Below are 24,000 nucleotides of genomic sequence, written 5' to 3' on the forward strand. Positions count from 1 at the left end.
TTATTAAATAAAATCTGAATTCTTCCAGTACTTATCAGCTGCTGTTAAAGTTCTTTTCTTTTTGAATTTCCTTTCTGCCTTACCATCGTGCTCTCTGCTGACACCTCTGTCCATATCACGGAACTGTCCAGAATCGGAGCAAATCCCCATAGAAAACCTATCCTGCTCTGGACAGCTCCTAAAATGGACAGAGGTGTCAGCAGAGAGCACTGTGTTCAGGCAGAAAGGAAATTCAAAAAGAAAAGAACTTCCTGTGGGTCATAACAGTAAAGTAATTTACAAATCTGTTTAACTTTCTGGAGCCAGTTGATTAAAAAAATATGTTTTTCAGTGGAGTACCCCTTTAAAGGGGTTCTCCATAGACATAGGTGGAATAACATAGTCGACTTGTTTCTCAGCTGACCTTACGATCTGCAGCTGTTGAGTGGACAAATGATTGTATAGGTTTTGACCTCTTGGATTTTGGGATTATATGTTCCTAACAAATGTATAGGAGTTTTCAAAAAATTTTACATGCAAGAATGCAGAAAGCAATTCATGTTACGCCTGGTTAAACAATGCACATCATTAGTTCTAAGGTTTTATCAGGACAATATACATTTTTATATTCTATAAAATCACGTAAAACAATTTTCAATCTCCACTTACATGTATGTATTGAACACAATAAAAGAGAAAATAAGGAAAGGTCACTCAAAAATATTATTTTTAATACTTTCACCATATTGCAACGTAGATGAACTATGCAATGTAAATTAAATAGACGTGAATTCAGGTAGAAGACAGACATGGTCGCACATCTACAATCTTGCACAATGATCTAATTGCTTCTCAGCATAATTTCAAAAACTAACAGGTTGTTAGTATATACGTTTTGATCAAAAAGTACAAAGCCCACTCGCCACGTCAAGGCCACCTATTTAGAGTGGGTCCCTAACGTCCCTAGCATAAAATGGCGCAGCACTGGGCGGCGACCACCACCGCCGCGACACCAGTGCCCACAGGGGGAACGACCCACCGGCAGAGCGGCCCCAATGCCACTCAAACCAGTCCATAGGTCGCACCTCCCCGCAGACACGGCGCCACGGCAGCAACGGACGCCGCACAGCACCACACCAGTGTGAACAGGATGTTACAGCACACTTACCATGCTCTCCCAGTCAAACTGGGAGGCTGCCAGGAAAGAAAAGGCCCATGTGTAGCTAACTACTACTTATATAGGGTTGGGCTGAGGGGGTGGGGAAGATAAATTAAATAGACACTGTTGTTTCAACAAATGTTGCATAGATCAACAGTACAATAAAATTTAAGAAACTGCTTCTTTCTCTTGTTATAAACCTTCCCTCTCCTGCTAAACTGTCCTCCGCTCTAAAAATCAGCTCCATTTTGTCCTGTGCTTGTCCTGCAGCTCACTCAGGGATCATATTACAAGCAATATAAGTCTATGGGGGAGCAGGGACATGAGAGGAGGAGTGCCTAGGAACACACATACACACATTGCATAATACTGCCCCTCCTCCATTCAAAGCTATGGTGCAGTTAGTGATGGATTTGGATGAAGGAGTTGGGTGAACAAATCTCTTCACAGGATCTTTATGGGGGAGATTTATCAAAACCTGTGTAAAGGAAAAGTTGACCAGTTGCCCATAGCAACCAATCATCTCGCTTCTTTCATTTTTTAGAGGCCTTTTAAAAAAATGAACGCAGTGAGCTGATTGGTTGCTATGGGCAACTGGTCAACTTTTCCCCTGCACAGGTTTTGATAAATCTCCCCCTATGTCTTTGGCGCTGTTGCCATCCCACAATCTATTACATCGATTACATGTGCTGCCTGTCACCATGTGTATAATCAATGTGCTTAGACATTACTGCGTAAGTTCTCTTTGTACATAGTCCCACTACTGTGACATCAGTTCTTGCATGGTTCTTGACTTTTAACCTTGCTGAGTGGATTATCTCTGTATTGTGACCTTACTATGTGCAATATACATGTATTGTTCTGTGGTGGAGACAACAATGCAGTATTTTTTCCTCCCAAAACAGTGCTGCTCTGCCCATGGGTTATCCTTGGTATTGTACATAAATAGGGCTAAGCTGCAATACCAAACAGAGCCTACACTTAAAGGAGTACTCCCCTAGCATAATTTTTTTTTAAATCAACTGGTGCCAGAAAGTTAAACAGATTTGTAAATTGCTTCTATTTAAAAATCTTAACCCTCCCGGTACTTATCAGACTGTATACAGAGGAAGTTGTTTTAGTTTCGAATTTCCTTTCTGTCGGACCAAAATGCTCTCTGATGACACCTCTGTCCATTTTAGGAACTGTCCAGAGCAGGAGAGGTTTGCTATGAAGATTCTATCCTACTCTGGACAGTTCCTAAAATGAACAGAGGTGTCAGAAAAGTGGAAAAGAAATTCCAAAAGAAAAGAACTTCCTCTGGAACATACAGCAGCTGATAAGTACTGGAAGGGTTAAGAATTTTAAATAGAAGTAATTTACAAAACTTTCTGGCACCAGTTTAATTTAAAAACATTTTTTGCCAGTGGATTAACCCTTTAAGAGTGGCACTGCTTTGCATATAAAGAAGACTTTTTTTTCTAATATCATAATAAAAAGGACTCTTCTTTGAAATAGGACATGGATAATACAATAATATTGGAAACATGCTATACAAAGCCTATCAGACACAAGTATTTCTTAGCTATAATTCAGTCTTAAATTATGGAAAATCATTTTTCTATGACATCAGCTTTGATATTGTTGAGCCCGTGCACTACAGTTACATGAAAGTGCATAAATATTTCAACAGCTTCCTCAATACAAACACACTCTAGGCATGAATTTCCACTTTGTTGTTCTTTCACGTCCTCTTGGGAAAGTTGGAAATAAACTGTAAAATGCTTATTGAGAAATATTTTAATCTGGTAAACTCTAGTATGTCAGTAGTCAGAGGATTAACCTGTCATGCCGGATATTTGCTGGCTAGTGGTTCCAGCTTTCATCTCGGGTGCCGCAGGGACAAGGGACTTGCTGCCAACTAATGCATGAGTGGAGGTTCCTGCATTTAGGCCAATCTGGTATTGAAAAGATAACTCTGCCAACATATTAAATGACATCCTTACTTGCTTAACAGCGTTCAGCAGGCACGGATATCTTATTCACTGACATTAAGTCATTGACCACGCTTTCTTTTCTTTACAGTCTAATGGCCATAAGAGGGTTTGTCTGTTGTGGACAATCTCCGCTTGACAGTAATGTCCCATGGCAATAGGCGAATCACAAAGTATCAGTTCACGGGAGTCCCCTGTGATTAGCAGATCTAAAGAGAAACCTGCCAAAAACGCCCATAAAAAGGCCACAAATGCCGCACAGAGTTTTTTTTAAAGTGAAAAATGGTCAAATGTTAGCTAAAAGTCCATAGGGATTTATAAAATGCCGAACCACTTGCCATTTTTTTCTTTGGTGTTGTTCCAATTATTTTTGGCGTTTTTCTGAAATTTTGGGCTCACTAGCAGTTTTCCATAATTGCTGCATATTGAGACTGTGGCGTTTTTTTTTTGTGGAAAAATCTTAGTGTTTTTCTCCCATCGTAGTCTATGAGAGAAAAGAAATGCTATAAAAAAACACCATGTGGGTTTATTATTGGCATTTTCCCCCCATTTCTTCAACAGAAGTCCTTGAATCGCATGAGAAAAGAATCACATGATAAAAACCTAGGGGAAACACCAAGACTGAAAAACAATATTTTTGAAAAAACACCACAGAAACTGCATCTTGGGAGTGCAAAATGGCAGGGCAGGTTTAGGGGCATTTTTATTCAGGTCAAAAAAATACCTAAAAAAAAAACCATGTGGAATCTTAGCTAAATTGCCCGATTTCTCTGCAGTGCCATCACATGGAAGACTAAGCATTTCACAGTGTCCAGTCACATTAATACGTTATCTGTACAGTGAAGGACAGGTCCTACAGAAACAGGGATCAGCTAAATGGGCAGTACCTGTGGGGCTGAAGTGTCACAGAAACCAAGAACCAAAAGTGAATGTGATGACCAAGAACCATGGGAATAGCAGTGGCGGGGCATTGGGCAGATTTGTATGGTTTCCTTTAAAAATTTTAGGACCCTTAATCACTGTTGGGGAACCTTTTTTAAGCACCCTAAGGCTGCACATGAAAAAAATGTTCACAATACTGCCATTCTCATCACATGGCATTTCTTCTGGCAAAAACACTGCTTCCAGTTGTTATCTGGGAGTCAATAGGAAAATATGAAACACCAGATCCACATGGGGTCTTTTTTTTTGGTGAGTTTTTTCCACTCTAAGTGTTCACACTGCGGACATTAGGCCGTTTAAATTCTACTGCCTAAATGTCTGCATGCAGCAGGAGGAGAGACGCTGCCGAAATCATCGGTGGTAGGACTGTGTGCCCTCTCATGTTCATTCTTTGCACAGATTTTCATCCTGCCGGCAGAATTCAGCTGTGGCAATTTTGCATTGTGCACAGAGCAGCAGAATCCCATTGAAAACAAGAGGACTCTGCTGCAAGTGAAATTTAGCAGTGTCAAGGAGCCCTTAGGCTAGGTTCAGACTACGGAATTTGTGAACGGAAACCCATTCACTACACTATACATTTTAGAAAGCGGAATTTTAAAGAGGAATTGCAGGCGGAAATTCCGTAGTCTCAACCTAGCCTTAATGCTGGGATTCCACACAATTTTGGCCTTTTTTTTTTAAACAAAAATAGTGCGTTTTAATAGAGGTGTTTTTTCCTTTGCATTTTATCCCCTGATATTTTTCCATCAAAAGTTATGTGAATCATTAATTTGACTTAAGGATTTCTGTTAAAGAATAGGGGAGGAGGATACCACGAAATTGCCAATTTGAAAAATTGACTTCCAGTTGGCCCCAGTTTTTTTTTGCCCCCCCCCCTTTTGGTAATTTTGTCACAAAAATGTCAAGGGGAATCCCAGCAGCCTAAGTGAAGTTTTTAGGCTCAGTGGCATTTTTATTAATTTATTTTTAAATTGCAGCATTTTCGGGCTTTCCTCTCATAGACTGTTATAGATGGAAACAAATACCATGTGTGTGTGGATATTGGTGTTTTTTCTGGTGTTTCTTTCCCCTTATTCTTAAAGGGGTTATCCAGGAAAAAACGTTTTTTTTTATATAATCAACTGGCTACAGAAAGTTAAACAGATTTGTAAATTACTTCTATGAAAAAATCTTAATCGTTTCAGTACTTATGAGCTGCTGAAGTTGAGTTGTTCTTTTTTGTCTAAGTGCTATCTGATGACACCTGTCTCGGGAACTGTCCAGAGTAGAAGCAAATTCCCATAGAAAACCTCTTCTACTCTGTGCAGTTCCCGAGACAAGCAGAGATGTCAGCAGAAAGCAATGTTGCCAGACAGAAAAGAACAACTCAACTTCAGCAGCTGATAATTATTGGAAGGATTAAGATTTTTTAATAGAAGTTATTTACAAATCTAAGTTGAAGAAAGGGTTGATGCCAGCGAGTAGAAAACTTCACCTTTATTTCGTCATATTAAAAGCATTGACATGGAAATTCTTCAATAAACAACATGGATAAAATCTTTGGAAGAAGCGCCCAGCATGTCGCGTTTCAGGTCATGTGACCTTTCATCAGATGCATAGTGGGAAGCCGAGAGGCGGAGGATAAAGAGGGAAAAATTTGTAGAACAGGTGAGTAAAACCCTAACTGGGGATTAACCCCATATGTTTCAAAATATATTCTCCTTTCGGCTGGACACCATGACATGGACAAATGGGCAAAAGTTGAAACAATAACGTAGCACAAACATCTTGCAACAGAAGAAACCATATATTGTAACAAAGATAATATATTATGACAAGGAAAATATGTTGAAATATTATCAAAAAGTGCTCTGGTTCATAGAAAATAATATGACAAGACAATATTGAGCCTAACAGAAACGATCAGCAGAAGAAAATCAATAATGTAAAATAATGTCCGATCTTAAATTAAGACCATACGGTTGAAAGGTACGTAAAGAATAAATCCAAATAACGTCCCTATTATGCAGCGTTTTGATGCGTTGGAGTATGACGTGCCGTTAATCTCTCTCAAATGTTCCTGGATCCTCTCTTTTTTTTTTTTTTTTTTTACATTTAAACAATGCTTTATTGATAAAACCAGAAATACAAACCACGGCAGTGACAGCAAGAGCAGCAGTACAAAAACAAGCACGGCAGCCGCAACTACCACTCCTATAGCTATACATCATCAGATGGAAGTGCTGTAGTTAAGTGGAAACATCTGCAATCCAGTCATGTTGTATAAACATCAGATAGCAACACATCACCAATAAAGGCAAAATAACAAAATCAGGGAATAAACATAGGAGTGATCAGGTAGATTTGAGAAAGAGGGATGGGGGAGCAGAGAAATGGGCAATAAAAAAATAGAAAAGAAGAAAGAAAGAGAACAAAAGAACGAAAGTAGACAGCAAAGTCAGAGTCGGGAGAGCTGGAGCTAGAGGTAAAAGAATATCTCTAGACTGCAGTTAAGGCACTTACTTGAGACCTATGTCGCGGTCACCGCCAGGGTCCCGTGTCCCAGGATATTCTCATTGGCCTGTTACATGACATACAGTTCCAGAGAAGAGGTCCCTCACAATGAGAGGGGGGCTAGGTCAGGCTCGCTAACCCTCCATATAGAGCTGGGTATCGAGAAAATTAAGCCACGGACCCCATATCAATGTATACCTAGCAGTACGGCCGTTTGAGTCGGACATGAGTTCCTCCATATGGCTCACAAACAGGATTTCCTTATACCACTCAGTAATTGTCGGGGGATTACAATCCTTCCATTTCTTGGGTATCACCGACCTAGCTGCCATGAGCATCATGTTGGCCAGAAGTCTAGCAGGGGATTTTCTGGAGGTAGGTAATACGGACAGGAGAAGTCCCTTCGGGTCATTGGGGTACGTCACCCCCGTCACCACCTCAATTCGGGTGATTACAGTCGACCAAAAGGCTGTGAGGGAGGGGCAGGACCACCAGATATGGGTCATGGTCCCCGTATCTGCACCACAACGCCAGCAAAGATCGGATACCGTAGGATAGAATTTATGCAGTAAGGCCGGAACCCTATACCACCTAGCCAGGATCTTAAAATTGGTTCCCTGCGCCCTGCAAGATATAGACATCTTATGACACATGACATAGGCTGACGTCCAGTCAGAACAAGCGATAGTGGTGTGTAGTTCCTCTTCCCAGGCCGCTTCAAATTTGGGGGGGGTTGTCGAGCCGACTCTTCTATAAGAAGGCCGTACACATGGGAGACTGTTTTACGTACCGGGGAGGAAGAAACACACAGCTCCTCAAAAGGAAGGAGGGGTCGGTCTAACTGTAAGGAGCGCCCTGCAGTGGCACTGAAGTGCCTCAGCTGAAGGTATTACATCTGTCTAAGTGGCGTCTGAAGGTGTGTCGGACCTAGTTCCGTGTAGGGCTTCAGCTGCGTCCCGTTGAGGAAATACCTAATTGGTAGGAACGGAGGCGAGGAAAGGCCCAGGAAGAAGTCAGATGCCATTCCCGGCGGGAAACTAGGATTACCGAGGATCGGGTTCAGTGGGCCATCAGTCGCTATAATCTGAGATCTCCTCAAATATCTGTTCAGGGCTACTACCAATTCCCTGGACACCCAAGGCAGTGCCTCCAACACTCGCGGGGAGTATGTGCTTGGGGGCAACCAAGGATACCGGGCTAAATCCGTGACTGCGCCATGCGCGTCCAGCAAAATCCATTGCTTAGAGCCGCGACCGTGGATGAAGTTTAGGAGTCTGGACAGAGTAGCCGCTACATAATAAGCCTGACAGTCAGGAACCAGCCAGACCACCTGCCTGCTTCCTCCTGACCAGGACCCGGCAAGAGATCCTAGACGGCCGACCCGCCCATTTGAAAGAGCGTATCATCTAGTTTATTAAAGTAGGAACGCGGGAGCACCATAGGAATCGTCTGGAATAAATACAGCAAGCGGGGGAGGAAATTCATTTTAACAATATTAGCACATCCTAACCAGGAAAAGGTGCCAGTCGTCCATCTACATAAGTCCCCATCTAGGGTCGCTGACAGAGCCTGGAAATTCAGGGCAAAAGCATCTCCAGGATCCAAAGGGATATGTACGCCCAAGTATTTAAAGGACTTAGTAGCCCAATGAAAAGGGTGATCCTTCTTCAATCTCGCTACAGTATCCAATGGGAGGGCCACAGGTAGAGCCACACTCTTGGACATGTTAATCCTATGGTTGCTGTAGTGGGAGTATTGTCGTATGGCAGTCAGTGCCACCGGCAGGGAGGTGCACGGGGAGGCCAAGTAGAGGAGGAGATCGTCCGCAAACGCAGAGCAGAGATGCCCGCCCCCCCCCCCCCCCCTGGGTAAATCCCTTGATGTTCGGGTTAGATCTGAGAGCTATCAGTAAATGCTCCATACACAATGGCCCTGATTTATCAATCTGTCTAGAGTGATTTTCTCAAGCAAACAATCATGGCTCAGCTTTCATTTTACCAGAGCTCCTTAAGATATAAAACATGAGCTGTGATTGGTTGCTTGGGAAAATCACTCCAATTTCTGTCTCAAAGAGATTGATAAATCAGGGCCAATATGTACAGAAGGGGGGAGAGCGGGCACCCATGGCGCGTTCCGTTCCGGATGGGTATTGGGGAAGACAGAGACACGTTAACTCGCACGCGAGCCTGAGGATCCTGGAACAGGGCCGTCACACGCCCCATCATTGAGGGACCCAGGCCTATTTGTTCCAGCGTTGCTCTCATGAATCCCCAGTCCACCCTGTCGAACGCCTTCTCGGCGTCGAGAGAAAGGAGCAGCAACGGCTTCCTGAGAGCAGTAGCTCTGTCGATAATCGAGAAGGCACGAACAGTATTATCTCGCGCCTCCAGGGAGCGCATGAATCCGGACTGATCAGGGTGGACTAAGGGGCCAAGGACCAACGCCAGACGATCCGCCAGTAGTTTGGCGAACAGTTTGATCTGTTGAAGTTCCTGAAAGGAAAGAAACAGCTGTCATCGGTTAACGCACTAGTGTTCGGCATCCCGGTGTGGCGTGGAGCCGCTTTACTTGCATGTCCCAGTAATAAACACGAAGTTACTACAACGTGGTGAGTTGCCTGTACTTTCTTCTTGATTATTTGAGTTTGATATCAGCGTTCAGAAGAGATATGGGGCAGTAACTAGCGCAGAGGCCCGGGTCACGACCTTCTTTGAGAATAACCGTGATATAGGCGTTGAGTGATGCGGTGGGAAAGCCCAGGTCCGGGGCGATGCTATTAAACGTCCTACAGAGTATAGGGAGCAGGCTCTCTCGCAAGGACTTGAAGAACTTGGCCGTGTACCCATCCGGTCCCGGGCTTTTGCCCGAGGGAAGGTTCGATATTGCCCTTGCGACCTCCTCTTCAGAGAACGAGGCCTCCAAGGCCGCTATATCGTCCTCCGACAGTCTAGGAAGGGCCGTTCTCTGAATGTAGTCACCCAGTGATAGAGGAGGTAGTGGTAGTGGAGGGGGTGACGACGGGGCTGGAAGATTGTAGAGGTCAAAGTAGTATTTTTCGAATGCCCTAAGTATGTCAGTAGTGAGGTATGATTTGACACCTGATGGGGTATAAATGGATGGGATGAATAAAGCCGATCTTTTCTCCCCTGGCCAACGGCCTGCCCGGTTTATTACCCCATTCATAAAAGGACTTAGCGTATTTCTGACTATACTGTCTAAGGGAATCGTCCAGAAGGGAATGAATTTCATGACGAATTTTGGCGAATTCCCATCAGCGTGGACTCCAATAAAGTTTGGAGGTGCTTCAACTTGGCTGCCCTCTCCCTCTTAAGCCGGGAGCCATGACTGATCAGGACACCTCGTAACACACTTTTAAGAACCCCCCATTGAACCGGCAGAGATGTCTGGTCGTTTGCGTGGTCGGACTGAAAATGTGTGATCGCTGCCTTCAGGTCCAACAGGCATAGGGTGTCCAGGAGAAGGGACTCATTTAAACGCCATGAAAACCGTGGGGTGCTCAGGGAAGGAATCATCACAGTACAGTAAACCGGGGCGTGATCGGATAGGAAGAGGCTGCCAATTTGTGAGGAGGATAATCTAGGTAAATGGTAGTGTAAAAGGTAGACATAGTCCAATCGGCTGTATGAACTATGAGGGGAGGAAAAGTGCGTATAGTCCCGATCACCCGGATGCTGGAGGCGCCACACATCACACAGCTGTAAAGAGTGCAAGAGCCTCTTAAGTCTACTCAGTTGGTGGTACGAGATTGCCGATCTACGTGTGGACAAGTCAAGCAGGGGGTGAATCGGGACATTAAAGTCCCCACCAAGCAGCACCATACCCTGGGCAAATTGGGAGAGTTCCTCTAGGGTCGCTACTAGAAAGGGCACCTGGCCACTATTAGGGGCATAAACCGTCGCCACCGTCACCACCTGGTCCAAAATGGTTCCACGGATAAAGAGATAGCGAGCATTCGGATCCACCCGGACTGCCTGTACACTGAATGGAAGTGACCGGTGTATACCAATGGACACTCCCTTTGAGCGGGAGTCCGGGTTGGTGCCATCGAACCAGGTGGTGAAGTATCTACTAAGCCTATCCGGGACATGGCCTTTTTTTAAATGGGTCTCCTGTAAACATAAAAGCCTGACCTTGAGTTTGTGCATATGGTAGAGTATTTGCGACCTCTTCTCCAGAATGTTGAACCCCTGAACATTCAGCAAAACAATCAATTATAATGCACTACTCCGCATACTAAGCGAGGGCTGGACCGTAATAGTAGAACAAAGTCCATCAATAGAAAAAGTGAAAAATAATAATAAAAATGAAAAATCAAACATCAAATCCAGTCTCTCAGTCTTCTGGAGTGGGTCCTGAGGAGGTACGTCTGGATCTCCTGTGGCGTTGGGGTTGCGGCCAGCCCAGGTTAGATCGTCTAGCTGGCAGTCGCTGGGAAGGTCTGAGGACCGGGGGTGCAGCATAAGGGTCCTTTAGGAAATTGTCCCACTCCGGCAGAGATAAGGGCGGCAAGCCCAGTGAGGATAGGAAAGATGGTAAGTCCCTCGGCTCCTGCAAGGAAGCGGTCACATCTCCAGCTGTAACATGCAGGGCAAACGGGGAGCCCCATCTGTAGGGCAAGTTCCGGTTCTGGAGCCCCTGCAGGAGAGGTCGGAGGAGTGCCCTCTGACGCAGGGTGCACCTTGATAAGTCCGGATATTACTGTAAGATCGCACCGTCAAAGTCCACATCTCCGTGTTGCCTCACTTTGAGCATGATCTGTTCCTTCAGAGTGTACTTGTGGACTCTGCAGATGACATCACGTGGACGAGAAGGGTCCGTACTCAGGGCTCTGAGCGCTCTGTGGACCCGATCAAGTTCAATGTGGGTGTCCGGCGGGCGCCCCAGCAGCAAGTTGAATATCCCAGTGACAGTGTGGAATAAGTCCTGGCTCCTTGTGGCCTCAGGGAGGCCCCTAATACAAATATTGTTCCTACGGCTTCTATTTTCTACATCGTCCAGATGATCCGCTAACGCACATTGTGTAGAGGCCTGAGCAGCGAGGGAAGATTGTATATCTCTCATGGTGTCAAGCGCTATGGCCCGAAAGTCCTCAATTGCTTTCACCTTTTCCTGTAGATCAGACACATCTTGCATTACAGGTTGTAATTCCTGGCGCCAGGCATGCTTTAAGTCCAGAGCCATTGCTGACAGATCACTTTCGGTTGGTAGAAGTGCCAGGAGTGCCCCTTTGGTAGGAGTTCGGGGTGCCCCTTTAGCAAGGCGACAGCCTGAACTGGGGGGGGCAAAGATGAGGACATGGTGATAGAGCAGGACCCTAAAGAAACTGCAGTGGAACAATAGAGCACACAGCTGGGGAAAGGCTCACAGGAGCAGGGGCAACAGCTCCCCAAACAGCCCCCGAGGCTGACACTGAGGGGAAAACTCCAGGGTCCATGAGGTGTGGTCGCATTACTGGTCCTCTCCCCGCCTCAGAGTGGGACAGCTGGGAGCTCTGGGAGTCTCTGGGGTTGTGAAAGATGGAGGGGATACTCTGGGAAGGGGACACTGCTCCATCCACAGGGGAAACAGGGGTGCGGGGAGGGGAAGCATATTGTGGGGGCCGAGTGCTGACATCCCCCCTCGGTCTTACCTCGCCATTTGCAGTGATGAGCAGCGTCGGTCCATCTCCCCTCGGTGCTCCCTCCATGCCGGGACGCGGCGACAGCTGCAGGTGAGGATCTCCAAGTGCCGTGGCCTGTGGGTGAGCGAAATCCATCGGGTAGCAGTGGAGGGTCATTCTGTACAGGGCGCGCATCGCGCTCCATCTGACCCTCATGGCTGTCTGATGGGGGACAGCAGCGGCGCAGCGCGCAAAGCCTCTGTGTGCAGGAGAAGTCCCGGAGCGGAGGCCGCTTCCCCAGGCAGGGTCCCCTGACCTCCGGCCGAAGCACCCGCAGCAGAGTCCTTACCCGCCGGTCCCCTCTTCTGTGCTGCCAAGGTCCTGACAGGTAGGTCGGTCAGCGCTTGCAGCCTCCTGTCCTGTGCAGCAACTCTGGCCGAACTGGCTGTGCTTCTCTTCGTCACTGGCGGGGAGTGGTTTAGCGCGGCCTTAGATGCTGGAGCCATCTTGGAGAGCACCGTCATGGGCCCCATGGGATCCCCCAGTACCTGCAAGGGGCTAAAGAAGTTAGAAATGGGGACTGGCAATGTCAGGGTCGGTCCCCTCAACTTTTGGCGGCGTCCAGATCTCTTGGGACGCATGTGGATGAGCGTTTTCCCCTACTTGCTTGGCCGTGGACACGGAGCTCAGCAGGCTAGTGACCTTCTCCTAGCCTGGCTAGCCACGCCCCCTGGGTCCTCTTTTTTAATGGTCTTTTGGTGCTGCCAATATGAGAAATGTTGCAACTTTTGTAGACAACATAAGTTGATTGGCAATTGATAAACTGTTAAATGAAAACAGGTTTTGACTCGGGAACACTTATAATGGAAGTCTTAACGGCATATTCACACACAACGCATCGAGATAAACCGCACCAGAAAAACCCCTTCAAATTCAGCCATGAGGGGCGAGAGAACGAATTGGAAAGAGAAGGTAAAGTGCTGGGAGTTAAGAGATTGCCTAAATTTGGAGCAAGTCTGCTTGAAAAATTAATACCATTTTTCAAGTATTTATCCAAAATAGGATCTGGCAAAAATGTATTGATGATTTGTTTGATATTATTGATCCAGGCTGTATGTGGTCACAAACGTGGGTTTAACATGAAAAGTGGAAGATGTGGATTTAGACTTGGCAATAAGAAGATTTTCTCTGGTTTTAGACTGAACCTTGCATTTGGCTCTGTTCAGACACCAGGGCTGATATCTCCTGTCTCGTAAGCGACAAAAAATATTGTTGGACTCAGTTTGAAAAGCTTCTTCGGATGAGCAATTAATGCGGCCGCGAGTCAGCTCACCAACAGGGACAGCAAGAACTATATGTTTAGGGTGACATGACTCCGCTCGCAGGATCATATTGCCCGCAATGGATTTCCTGTAAGTGGAAGTGTGACCATGCTCCTGTTTGATACAGCAAGGGAAAAATGACCTTTAGCCAGGCGCTTGGAGATCCGAATGATGCCACAACCAAATCATGGAAGTAAATGAAGGTTTAAGCTTCATTGGTAGATAACAACAATGCGTTTCGGGGTTAGCATACTCCTTCAGATTGACAGAATCTGTGAATCTGAAGAAGGGGTATGCTAACTCCGAAACGCATTGTTGTTATCTACCAATAAAGCTTAAACCTTCATTTACTTCCATGATTTGGTTGTGGCATCATTTGGATCTCCGAGCGCCTGGCTAAAGGTCATTTTTCCCTTGCTGTATCAGTTCACTCCCAGGATTTCCTTTCGATCCATCCTGAGACCTGCGGGCCTGCACGGATTCCTATATCACCACCTCAATTTGAGCTTATATGCGTATTTAATATATGCTCCAGGTGAGCGGCCACCTATCAGACCCCCAACTTATCCCCACTCTTTGTGGGGTGCTACTCGCTTCCTAGGGTAATGCATTAGGCGCCTCTTTGGGCCTTTTCTCTTTTTTTCTTTATCTAAAAGCTCCTGTTTGGCCTGTAGAAAAATGTCAAGAAAAGGAGTGGAAGATCTATGCCAGGTGGATGTAAAAAATAAATTGTGTGGATTATTGTTAACAAAATCAACAAAAGGGATGCATTACGTTCAGAGGATGACCAAATAACAATGACATCATCTACATATCTCCTATACCAAACCATATGGGAGAAAAAAGGATTGATGTGACAAAATATGTATTGCAGCTCCCACCAGTGGACAAAAATGTTAGCCACCGAAGGGGAGGATTTGGCCCCCATTGAGGCACCCGTACTCTGAACGTAAAACTGATCCTGAAAGCTGAAAAAAATGATGGGACTAAATATAAGATAAGGCATCCAAAATGAACTGGCATAGATCCTCGCTGTATGTAGAAAAACTGTGTATGATGTCAGAGACCGCTCTAAGAGACAGCGAATGTGGAAGGGAAGAATAAAGGGATTCAATGTCCATGGTAAGCCATAATATGATATGTGCCAACTAACATTGTCCATAATGGACAGAAGAAGCTGGAAATTTTTAATGTAGCTAGGACAAGTGATTAAAAAAAAAAACATACACTTCCATCACTTTCAATCCTACAGCCCTTTTTTTTCCACCAAATTGGAGTCACTATTAAGGGAGGGCCTATCCCTAGGGGTTCTTTCACAGAAAGAATTTGATTATATGTGGGTGCCTAATCCCATAACCCCCATTTTTTATTCATTGCCTAAAATTCATAAAGACCGATTCCCGCCTCCTATGCGACCCATAGTGGCAGGAATCGGTTCCCTTAATGAACCCCTTTGTGAATGGGTCGATTCCCTGCTTCAACCACTTGTCGCTACTTGTCCTAGCTACATTAAAGATTCCCAGCATCTTCTGTCCATTATGGACAATGTTAGTTGGCACACATCATATTATGGCTTACCATGGACATTGAATCCCTTTATTCTTCCCTTCCACATTCGCTGTCTCTTAGAGCAGTCTCTGACATCATACACATTTTTTGTCCACTAGTGGGAGCTGCAATACATATTTTGTGACATCAACCCAATTTTCTCCCATATCGTTTGGTATGGGAGATATGTAGATGATGTCATTGTTATTTGGTCATCCTCTGAACAAAATGCATCCCTTTTCGTTGATTATGTTAACAATAATCCACACAATTTATTTTTTACATCCACCTGGCATGGCCAAACAGCAGCGTGTTCACACTTCCACTTACAGGAAATCCATTGCGGGCAATACGATCCTGCGAGCGGAGTCATGTCACCCTAAACATATAGTTCTTGCTGTCCCTGTTGGTGAGCTGACTCGCGCCCGCAGGAATTGCTCATCCGAAGAAGCTTTTCAAACTGAGTCCAACAATATTTTGTGTCCCTTACGAGACAGGAGATATCAGCCCTGGTGTCTGAACAGAGCCAAACGCAAGGTTCAGTCTAAAACCAGAGAAAATCTTCTTATTACCAAGTCTAAATCCACATCTTCCACTTTTCATGTTAAACCCACGTTTGAGACCACATACAGCCTCGATCAATAATATCAAACAAATCATCAATACATTTTTGCCCATTTTATGTCAAGATCCTATTTTGGATAAATACTTGAAAAATGGTGTTAATTTTTCTAGCAGACGTGCTCCAAATTTAGGGAATTTCTTATCTCCCAGCGCTTTACCTTCTCTTTCCAATTCGTGCTCTCGCCCCTCATGGCTGAATTTGAAGGGGTTCTTCAGGTGAGGTTTATCTTGATGCGTTGGGTGTGAATATGCCGTTAAGACTTCCATTATAAGTGTTCCCAAGTCAAAACCTGTTTTCATTTAACGGTTTATCAATTGCCAATCAACTTATGTTGTCTACAAAATTCATTGTAAAAGCTGCAACATTTCTTATATTGGCAGCACCAAAAGACCATTAAAAAAGAGGACCCCGGAACATTTGAGAGAGATTAAAGGGGTACTCCGCCCCTGGCATCTTATCCCCTATCCAAAGGATAGGGGACAAGATGTTAGATCGCTGTGGTCCCGCTGCTGGGGACCCTGGGGATCGCCGCTGCGGCACCCCGCTATCATTACTGCACAGAGCGAGTTCGCTCTGTGCATAATGACGGGCGATACAGGGGCCGGAGCAGCGTGACGTCATGGCTCCACCCCTCTTCACATCACGGCCCGTCCCCTTAATGCAAGTCTATGGCAGGGGGCGTGACTACCGCCACTTCCCCTCCAATAGACTTGTATTGACGGGGGCGGGCCGTGACGTCACGAGGGGCGGAGCCGTGATGTAACGATGCTCCGGCCCCTGTATTGCCCCTCATTACGTGCAGAGCGATCTCGCTCTGCGCAGTAATGATAGCGGGGTGCTGCAGCAGCGGGACCCTGGCGATCTGACATCTTATCCCCTATCCTTTGTATAGGGGATAAGATGCCAGGGGCGGAGTATCCCTTTATCTGCACGTCATACTCCAACGCCTCCAATGTCTCTAAACACTTTAAGAACATACATGCAAGTGATACGTCAGATTTTTTGTTTTCTGGGATCGAAATTGTTAATTTACCAGATAGAGGGGGTGATTGCATCAAAACACTGCATAATAGGGAAGTTTTTTGCATTTATTCTTTATGTACCTTTCAACCATATGGTCTTAATTTAAGATCGGACATTATTTTACATTATTGATTTTCTTCTGCTGATCATTTCTGACAATATTGTCTTGTCATATTATTTTCAATGAACCACAGCACTTTTTGATAATATTTCAACATATTTTCTTGTCATAATATATTATCTTTGTTACAATATATGGTTTCTTCTGTTGCAAGATTTTTTCATGTTTGCGCTACGTTATTGTTTCAACTTTTGCACTCTATTTGTCCATGTCATGGTGTGCAGCCAAAAGGAGAATATATTTTGGAACATATGGGGTTAATCCCCAGTTAGGGTTTTACTCACCTGTTCTACAAATTTTTCCCTATTTTTCCTCTGCCTCTCAGCTTCCCACCATGCATCTGATGAAAGGTCACATGACCTGAAACGCGTCATGCAGGGCGCTTCTTCCAAAGATTTTATTAATGTTGTTTATTGAAGATTTTCCTGGTCAATGCTTTTAATATGACAAAATACATTTTAAATTTTCTACTCGCTGGCATCCACCCTTTCTTCTACTTGCACTTTGAGGACTTCTTTGTCGTGCGGTGAAATGGTGAGCTGACTTTCTGTTACTGTGTTCTAATTTAAAAATTAGTATAACTTTCTGGAGCCAGTAGATAAAAAAAAAAAAAAGTTATTTCCTGGAATATCCCTTTAAATAGAAATGTGTGAGAGAAAAATTGGAGAGATTTCCCCATAACAACCAATCACAGCTCAGCTATCACTACCAGAGATTGTTAAGATAAGAAAGCTGAGCCGTGATTGGTTGTGATGGGGAATTCTCTCCAGTTTTTCTCTTGCACATTTTCATAAATCAGGGCCACTATTTAAAAAAACAAAAAAACACAAAAACTGTATCTTGGAAGTAAAAAATGAGGGGGCAGACAAAAGGTGTGACTGTTTGTAGCCTAACTAATTTTTTTTTTTCTGGGGCTACAATACTCCTTCTGTCAAAAACATATGAACAACTCCTTGTTTTGTTATACACCCTAGAGCTTTTACTGATCAGCCATGATGCTTGCCTGATGGATGTACTGCAGATATGATTGAAAGAGTCTGAAAGGAGTTCTTTAAGAAATAGCTCCACTGTTGTTTTCAGTTTGTGTGCAGTATTGCACCTTAATTTCATTGATACTACAGGTCTGGACAGGTGCTGTTTTTGGAAGAAAGCAGCTATGTTTTTCTAATCCTCGATAGCCCCTTTAACCCCTTAAGGACGCAGGACGTAAATGTACGTCCTGGTGAGGTGGTACTTAACGCACCAGGACGTACATTTACGTCCTAAGCATAACCGCGGGCATCGGAGCGATGCCCGTGTCATGCGCGGCTGATCCCGGCTGCTAATCGCAGCCAGGGACCCGCCGGCAATGGCCGACGCCCGCGATCTCGCGGGCGTCCGTCATTAACCCCTCAGGTGCCGGGATCAATACAGATCCCGGCATCTGCGGGAGTTCGCGATTAAAATGAACGATCGGATCGCCCGCAGCGCTGCTGCGGGGATCCGATCATTCATAACGCCGCACGGAGGTCCCCTCACCTTCCTCCGTGCGGCTCCCGGCGTCTCCTGCTCTGGTCTGTGATCGAGCAGACCAGAGCAGGAGATGACCGATAATACTGATCTGTTCTATGTCCTATACATAGAACAGATCAGTATTAGCAATCATGGTATTGCTATGAATAGTCCCCTATGGGGACTATTCAAGTGTAAAAAAAAAATGTAAAAAAATGTAAAAGTAAAAGTAAAAAAAAAGTGAAAAATCCCCTCCCCCAATAAAAAAGTAAAACGTCCGTTTTTTCCTATTTTACCCCCAAAAAGCGTAAAAAACATTTTTTATAGACATATTTGGTATCGCTGCGTGCGTAAATGTCCGAACTATTAAAATAAAATGTTAATGATCCCGTACGGTGAACGGCGTGAACGAAAAAAATTTTAAAAAGTCCAAAATTCCTACTTTTTTAATACATTTTATTAAAAAAAAAATTATAAAAAATGTATTAAAAGTTTTTCATATACAAATGTGGTATCAAAAAAAAGTACAGATCATGGCGCATAAAATGAGCCCCCATACCGCCGCTTATACTGAAAAATAAAAAAGTTATAGGTCATCAAAATAAAGGGATTATAAACGTACTAATTTGGTTAAAAAGTTTGTGATTTTTTTTAAGCGCAACAATAATATAAAAGTATATAATAATGGGTATCATTTTAATCGTATTGACCCTCAGAATAAAGAACACATGTCATTTTTACCATAAATTGTACGGCGTGAAAACAAAACCTTCCAAAATTAGCAAAATTGCGTTTTTCGTTTTAATTTCCCCACAAAAATAGTGTTTTTTGGTTGCGCCATACATTTTATGATATAATGAGTGATGTCATTACAAAGGACAACTGGTCACGCAAAAAATAAGCCCTCATACTAGTCTGTGGATGAAAATATAAAAGAGTTATGATTTTTAGAAGGCGAGGAGGAAAAAATGAAAACGTAAAAATTAAATTGTCTGAGTCCTTAAGGCCAAAATGGGCTGAGTCCTTAAGGGGTTAACCTTCTGTTACCTCCAAAATGTTTAAAGGGGTACTCCGTCCCTAGACATCTTATCCCCTATCCAAAGGATAGGGGATAAGATGTCAGATCGCGGGACCCCCGGGATCTCGGCTGCAGCACCCACCTCAACGGCTTCCGGCAACGCAGGAGGCTTCGGATCCCAACCACGCGAGCGGAAGAGCGTGACTTCACGACTCCGCCCCCCGTGTGATGTCTCGCCCAGACCCTCAATGCAAGTCTATGGGAGGGGGCGTTGCCAGAAGCCGTTGGATAGGGGATAAGATGTCTAGGGGCGGAGTACCACTTGAAATTTATAAATTCATCAATTCATAAAATATATATCCAATACATGTGTTTATTCCGGATTTTCAGAAGGAATTAAGTTTGAATCAACCCTATGCATTGCTTATCTGATAAGCTAATATCTCCTGCATGGCTGTTAGAGTCAATGGGGAGATTTATCGAAACCTGTCCAGAGGAAAAGTTGCTGAGTTGCCCATAGCAACCAATCAACCAAAGCAACCAACCACTTTCTGAAAAATGAAAGAAGCAATCTAATTGGTTGCTATGGGCAACTCAGCAACTTTCCTCTAAATAGGTTTTGATAAATCTCCCCCAATGTTTCCTGTAAAACCTTGTAGATTAACATTGACATACAGTGGCCCAAGATTTAGGATATGCTCACACTGTGGAATTCCGGGAGCAAATTGCGCGCTGTGATCATTATCATCAGTGTTAATGGGTCTTCCGCTAGACCTGTTCACACTGCACAATTCCGCCGCTGAAATTATTCTGCGCAAAGAAAGAACATGTTCATTCTTTGTGCGGAATTCTGCGAGTGCTGCATAGCCGTCCATGGTGATGGAGCAGTGCCCTGGGGTCCTACTGACAAAGTATTTTCGTCGGCGGCCGCCTGACAGAATCTCTGCTCGCGGAATTTCGCGAGCGGAGATTCCGCTGTGTGAGCATACCCTTAGTTACCCTGCAGTCAGATGATCAGTGTCTCACACAGTTCAAATAAAAAATGCACACAGCATCTAGATAAATGGTATAAAACAGTAGTCAGATGGTGTAAGCAACATCTAAATAATGAAGACATGCAGAAGCCAAAATAGCTCATACAGCATTCAGAGAGGGTCATATAGTCAGATACCTAGTATATAAAACATCCAAGTGAAGCGTATACAGCAATAAGAAAAACTGTGTATACTGCATCCAAATAAATATTCCATCCAGCATGCAGAGCCTAAAATGCCAGCAGTGTCCCATCTCAGTCAGCGATTGGCCGAACAGGCAGGTCCTGCTCTGACAATTCATCTTGGAGGCAGGGAAAAGAGCTAGGCAGTGGGGGACCAGAAGGAGCTGTAATAGGAGCTGAAAGAGACCAGGGTAGGTAAGTAAAAAAGTACAGTGACCCCCCGACCTACCATGGCCCCGACATATGATCAAATCGACATATGATGGCCTCTCAGAGGCCATCGCATGTCGATGTCAGCATCGACATACAATGCTTTTTTATGTCGGGGCCATCACATTAAGTGCTATCCGGCAGCGCAAAATGCTTAAGCTGCTGCCGGATAGCAGCTTAATGTTCCCCGTGTGGTGCGGTAAGTATTACTTACCCCTCCACGATGCTCCGGGGCCAGCGCTGGTCTTCTGGTGTCTTCTTGGCCCTCTCCGATGACGTCAATACGCTGCTGGGCACGTCATCCAATTGGAATGGCGTATGCAGCGGCATAATGACGTCGCTACGCAGGCCCAGTAAGGCCTTGCGGAAGACAGCAGAAGACCGGAGAAGACAGCGGAGGATCGGAGAAGACCATTAGAGCCCAGCGGAGGCCCGGGGTCACCATCGGGAGCGGCGGGGACACCATCGCGAGCGGGGGGGACAGGTGAGTACAGCTTCCTATACTTTACATTGCACGAATCCCTCAACATATGATGGATTCGACAAACGATGGCTCGTTTGGAACGAATTACCATCGTATGTTGAGGGACCACTGTATTTGCTTATTTTTATACCTGCCCCAACAATGTCTAAAGAATGTCCTTTTTCCAGAATACTTTTTCTATCAAGATATATTGAATGTTTACAGCGTGATTTACATACTAAGTAACGGAGGCAGCTCTAGCACTATGTACCCTAGGCGAGCCGAGAAGTTCGTGACAAATCGAATCACTTTAACTTTGCTCATCTCTAGAGGCCACCATACACCTTAGAATTAAGTCAGTGGATTTAGTCAACATTAGTCTAAAACAGTGTTTTTTTCAACCAAAGGCGCCTCTAGCTATTGCAAAATTACAACTCCCAGCATGCCCGGACAGCCGAAGGCTGTCCGAGCATGCTGGTAGTTGTAGTTTTGCAACAGCTGAAGGCACCTTGGTTATGAAACACTGATCTAAAGTGTATGGGGCCCTTTACCCTTTAAAGGGGTACTCTGCAGCACATATTTTATCCCCTATCCAAAGGATAGGGGATAAGTTGTTAGATTGTTGGGTCCTGCGCTGGGGACCCCGCAATCTCCAGGCCGGCACCCCTGTTATACGGGTCACTGAGCGAACTCTGACCCGTATAACTGGCGATGCAGGCCGCCACGCCCCCTGCATTCAAGTCTATGGGAGGAGACGTGACGGCTCTGTACTAGCCATCATGCCCCCTCCCATAGACATGAAGGAGGGGGCCTGGCATGACGTCACAAACGCGGAAGCTGCAAGCTTCCATGTTCTGGACGTCGCAGCTGCTGGCCCAGAGTTCTAACCCCTGTCATCTAACATTGGATAGGGGATAAGATGTGTGCGGCAGGGTACCCCTTTAAGTACTAACTTAATGCTGAGCACATCTGTAAGGCAGACTACCTGACAACCTGCTTCAACCCAGGTCTAAGCAACCCCCCCCCCCCCCCCTGTAGTCAACTACAGTGGAAACACTAACAAGTTATACATATTTCCCAGCTCCTTAAAGCCAAATGATGTTTTTTGTTACTTGCTTTCTTGATAGCATTGTTGAAACCTCTGGGCTGGTTGGGCTGTAATTCTTGACATTTTTGTTGCGTTCTAAACGTAAAACAAGACCAGTCAACACAAGACATTTCTCACAAATGTATCAAGCAGACAATGACATTTCGCACCCCTATTTTATCCTCCGTCGCTTGCGAAACAACCTTGATATCCAGTTTAGTTTTGTTTTAGATAACCCAACTGCAACCATCAAATTACCATACGTCAACAATATAGTGCCATTGTGGCAGACTGTCCCAATTATTTTTCTTCTCCCCAATATGTAATATATCTAAACCAATGCACCCCGAATTCCATAAAGTGTCCAATATTATGATCATGAACTACAATATAAGAACCCTAAAGACAAGGCTTCTACCGTCTGGAGTGCGCAAGTTGAGAACCAAGCTTGTAGACAACACTGCTAATAATAGTAAGGTCGCGATATCACTAGGTGCAAGGTCATTAGGAGACGTCTTGATTTCACAGTAACGTCTTCAGAACTATGTTGAAGAACGCCAACATCCATCCGCTTCTGGGTGTTTTTTTTTTTTTTTTCTAACACCACAGAAGGAAACTATGAGATACACGATAACAGCTCGGTGTCCTTGCAAAGACCTCTGAGCAGCCCTCATTCACAGACACATCTAACGCAATGAATCAGCCGCTTGGTAATGAATTATGGAAAACACATATCCTACCCAGAGATTGCGGAGAGTTTTTGGTGTGCCTGGAGAGCCATCTCACAGCCTTTGGTTCGAGTTTTCTGCATTTCAGCCCGTAGGGAGGGACAGCTTACTGACATGTCCCCAATGGATATGACTAATTCGCGATACAAAGCCACCTGGGTGTTGAAATCCTGGACAAGCTGGAGAAAAAAAAAATACATTATCACCGTCAGTAACATGATTTTCCTCTATTTTACACCCGCTGACAGTTGCTGATCATATTCATTGCTTTATATTGGTCATTATTTAATATAACTATTTTACTACATAGGAATATACTCATATATATATATATATATATATATATATATATATATATATGTATTACACGTATATATACACACACAACATTTGTTTTATCACCTTGCAGGATCTAATAAAACAGACTATAAAACAGATCTGCAAGTCTCACATTGAAGCAGATATTACCAGAATATACAATGAAGGCCGTGCGAGGTGCATATGAGGACAACAACCCTCTCCCCTCCTAATCTGGAGACTAGACAAAGAGGTGAATACAGCCAGGTGTCTTCTGTACAGGTCAGGAAATTAATTCATACACAACAGTGTTTCCCAATCGGGGTGCCTCCAGCTGTTGCAAAACTACAACTCCCTGCATGCCCGGACAGCCTCCGGCTGTCTGGGAATGCTGGGAGTTGTAGTTTTTCACAGCCAAATGTTGTCTGGGCATGCTGAGAGTTGTAGTTTTGCACAGCCGGAGGCTGTCCAGGCATGATGGGAGTTGTTTTTCACAGCCAAATGCTGTCTGGGCATGCTGGGAGTTGTAGTTTTGCACAGCCGGAGGCTGTCCAGGCATGATGGGAGTTATAATATTGCACAGCCAAAGCCTGTACAGGCATGCTGGGAGTTGTAGTTTTTAACAGCCAAATGTTGTCTGGGCATGCTGAGAGTTGTAGTTTTGCACAGCCGGAGGCTGTCCAGG

At 44.7% G+C, this 24,000-nt stretch overlaps 1 protein-coding gene across 2 annotated transcripts in view; it reads right to left on the reverse strand.

Annotated features, from left to right (window-relative positions):
- RGS7BP (regulator of G protein signaling 7 binding protein) overlaps positions 1–24,000 on the reverse strand; it is a 109,348-nt gene that overhangs the window by 81,615 nt on the left and 3,733 nt on the right. For both annotated transcript variants that reach the window (XM_056541319.1, XM_056541316.1), the window contains exon 2: positions 23,031–23,197. In XM_056541319.1, coding sequence (XP_056397294.1) covers positions 23,031–23,197 — 167 coding nt within the window. The remainder of the gene's footprint in view (positions 1–23,030; positions 23,198–24,000) is intronic.

This window comes from Hyla sarda, chromosome 1 (genome assembly GCF_029499605.1).
Source record: "Hyla sarda isolate aHylSar1 chromosome 1, aHylSar1.hap1, whole genome shotgun sequence".
Taxonomy (NCBI): Eukaryota; Metazoa; Chordata; class Amphibia; order Anura; family Hylidae; genus Hyla; species Hyla sarda.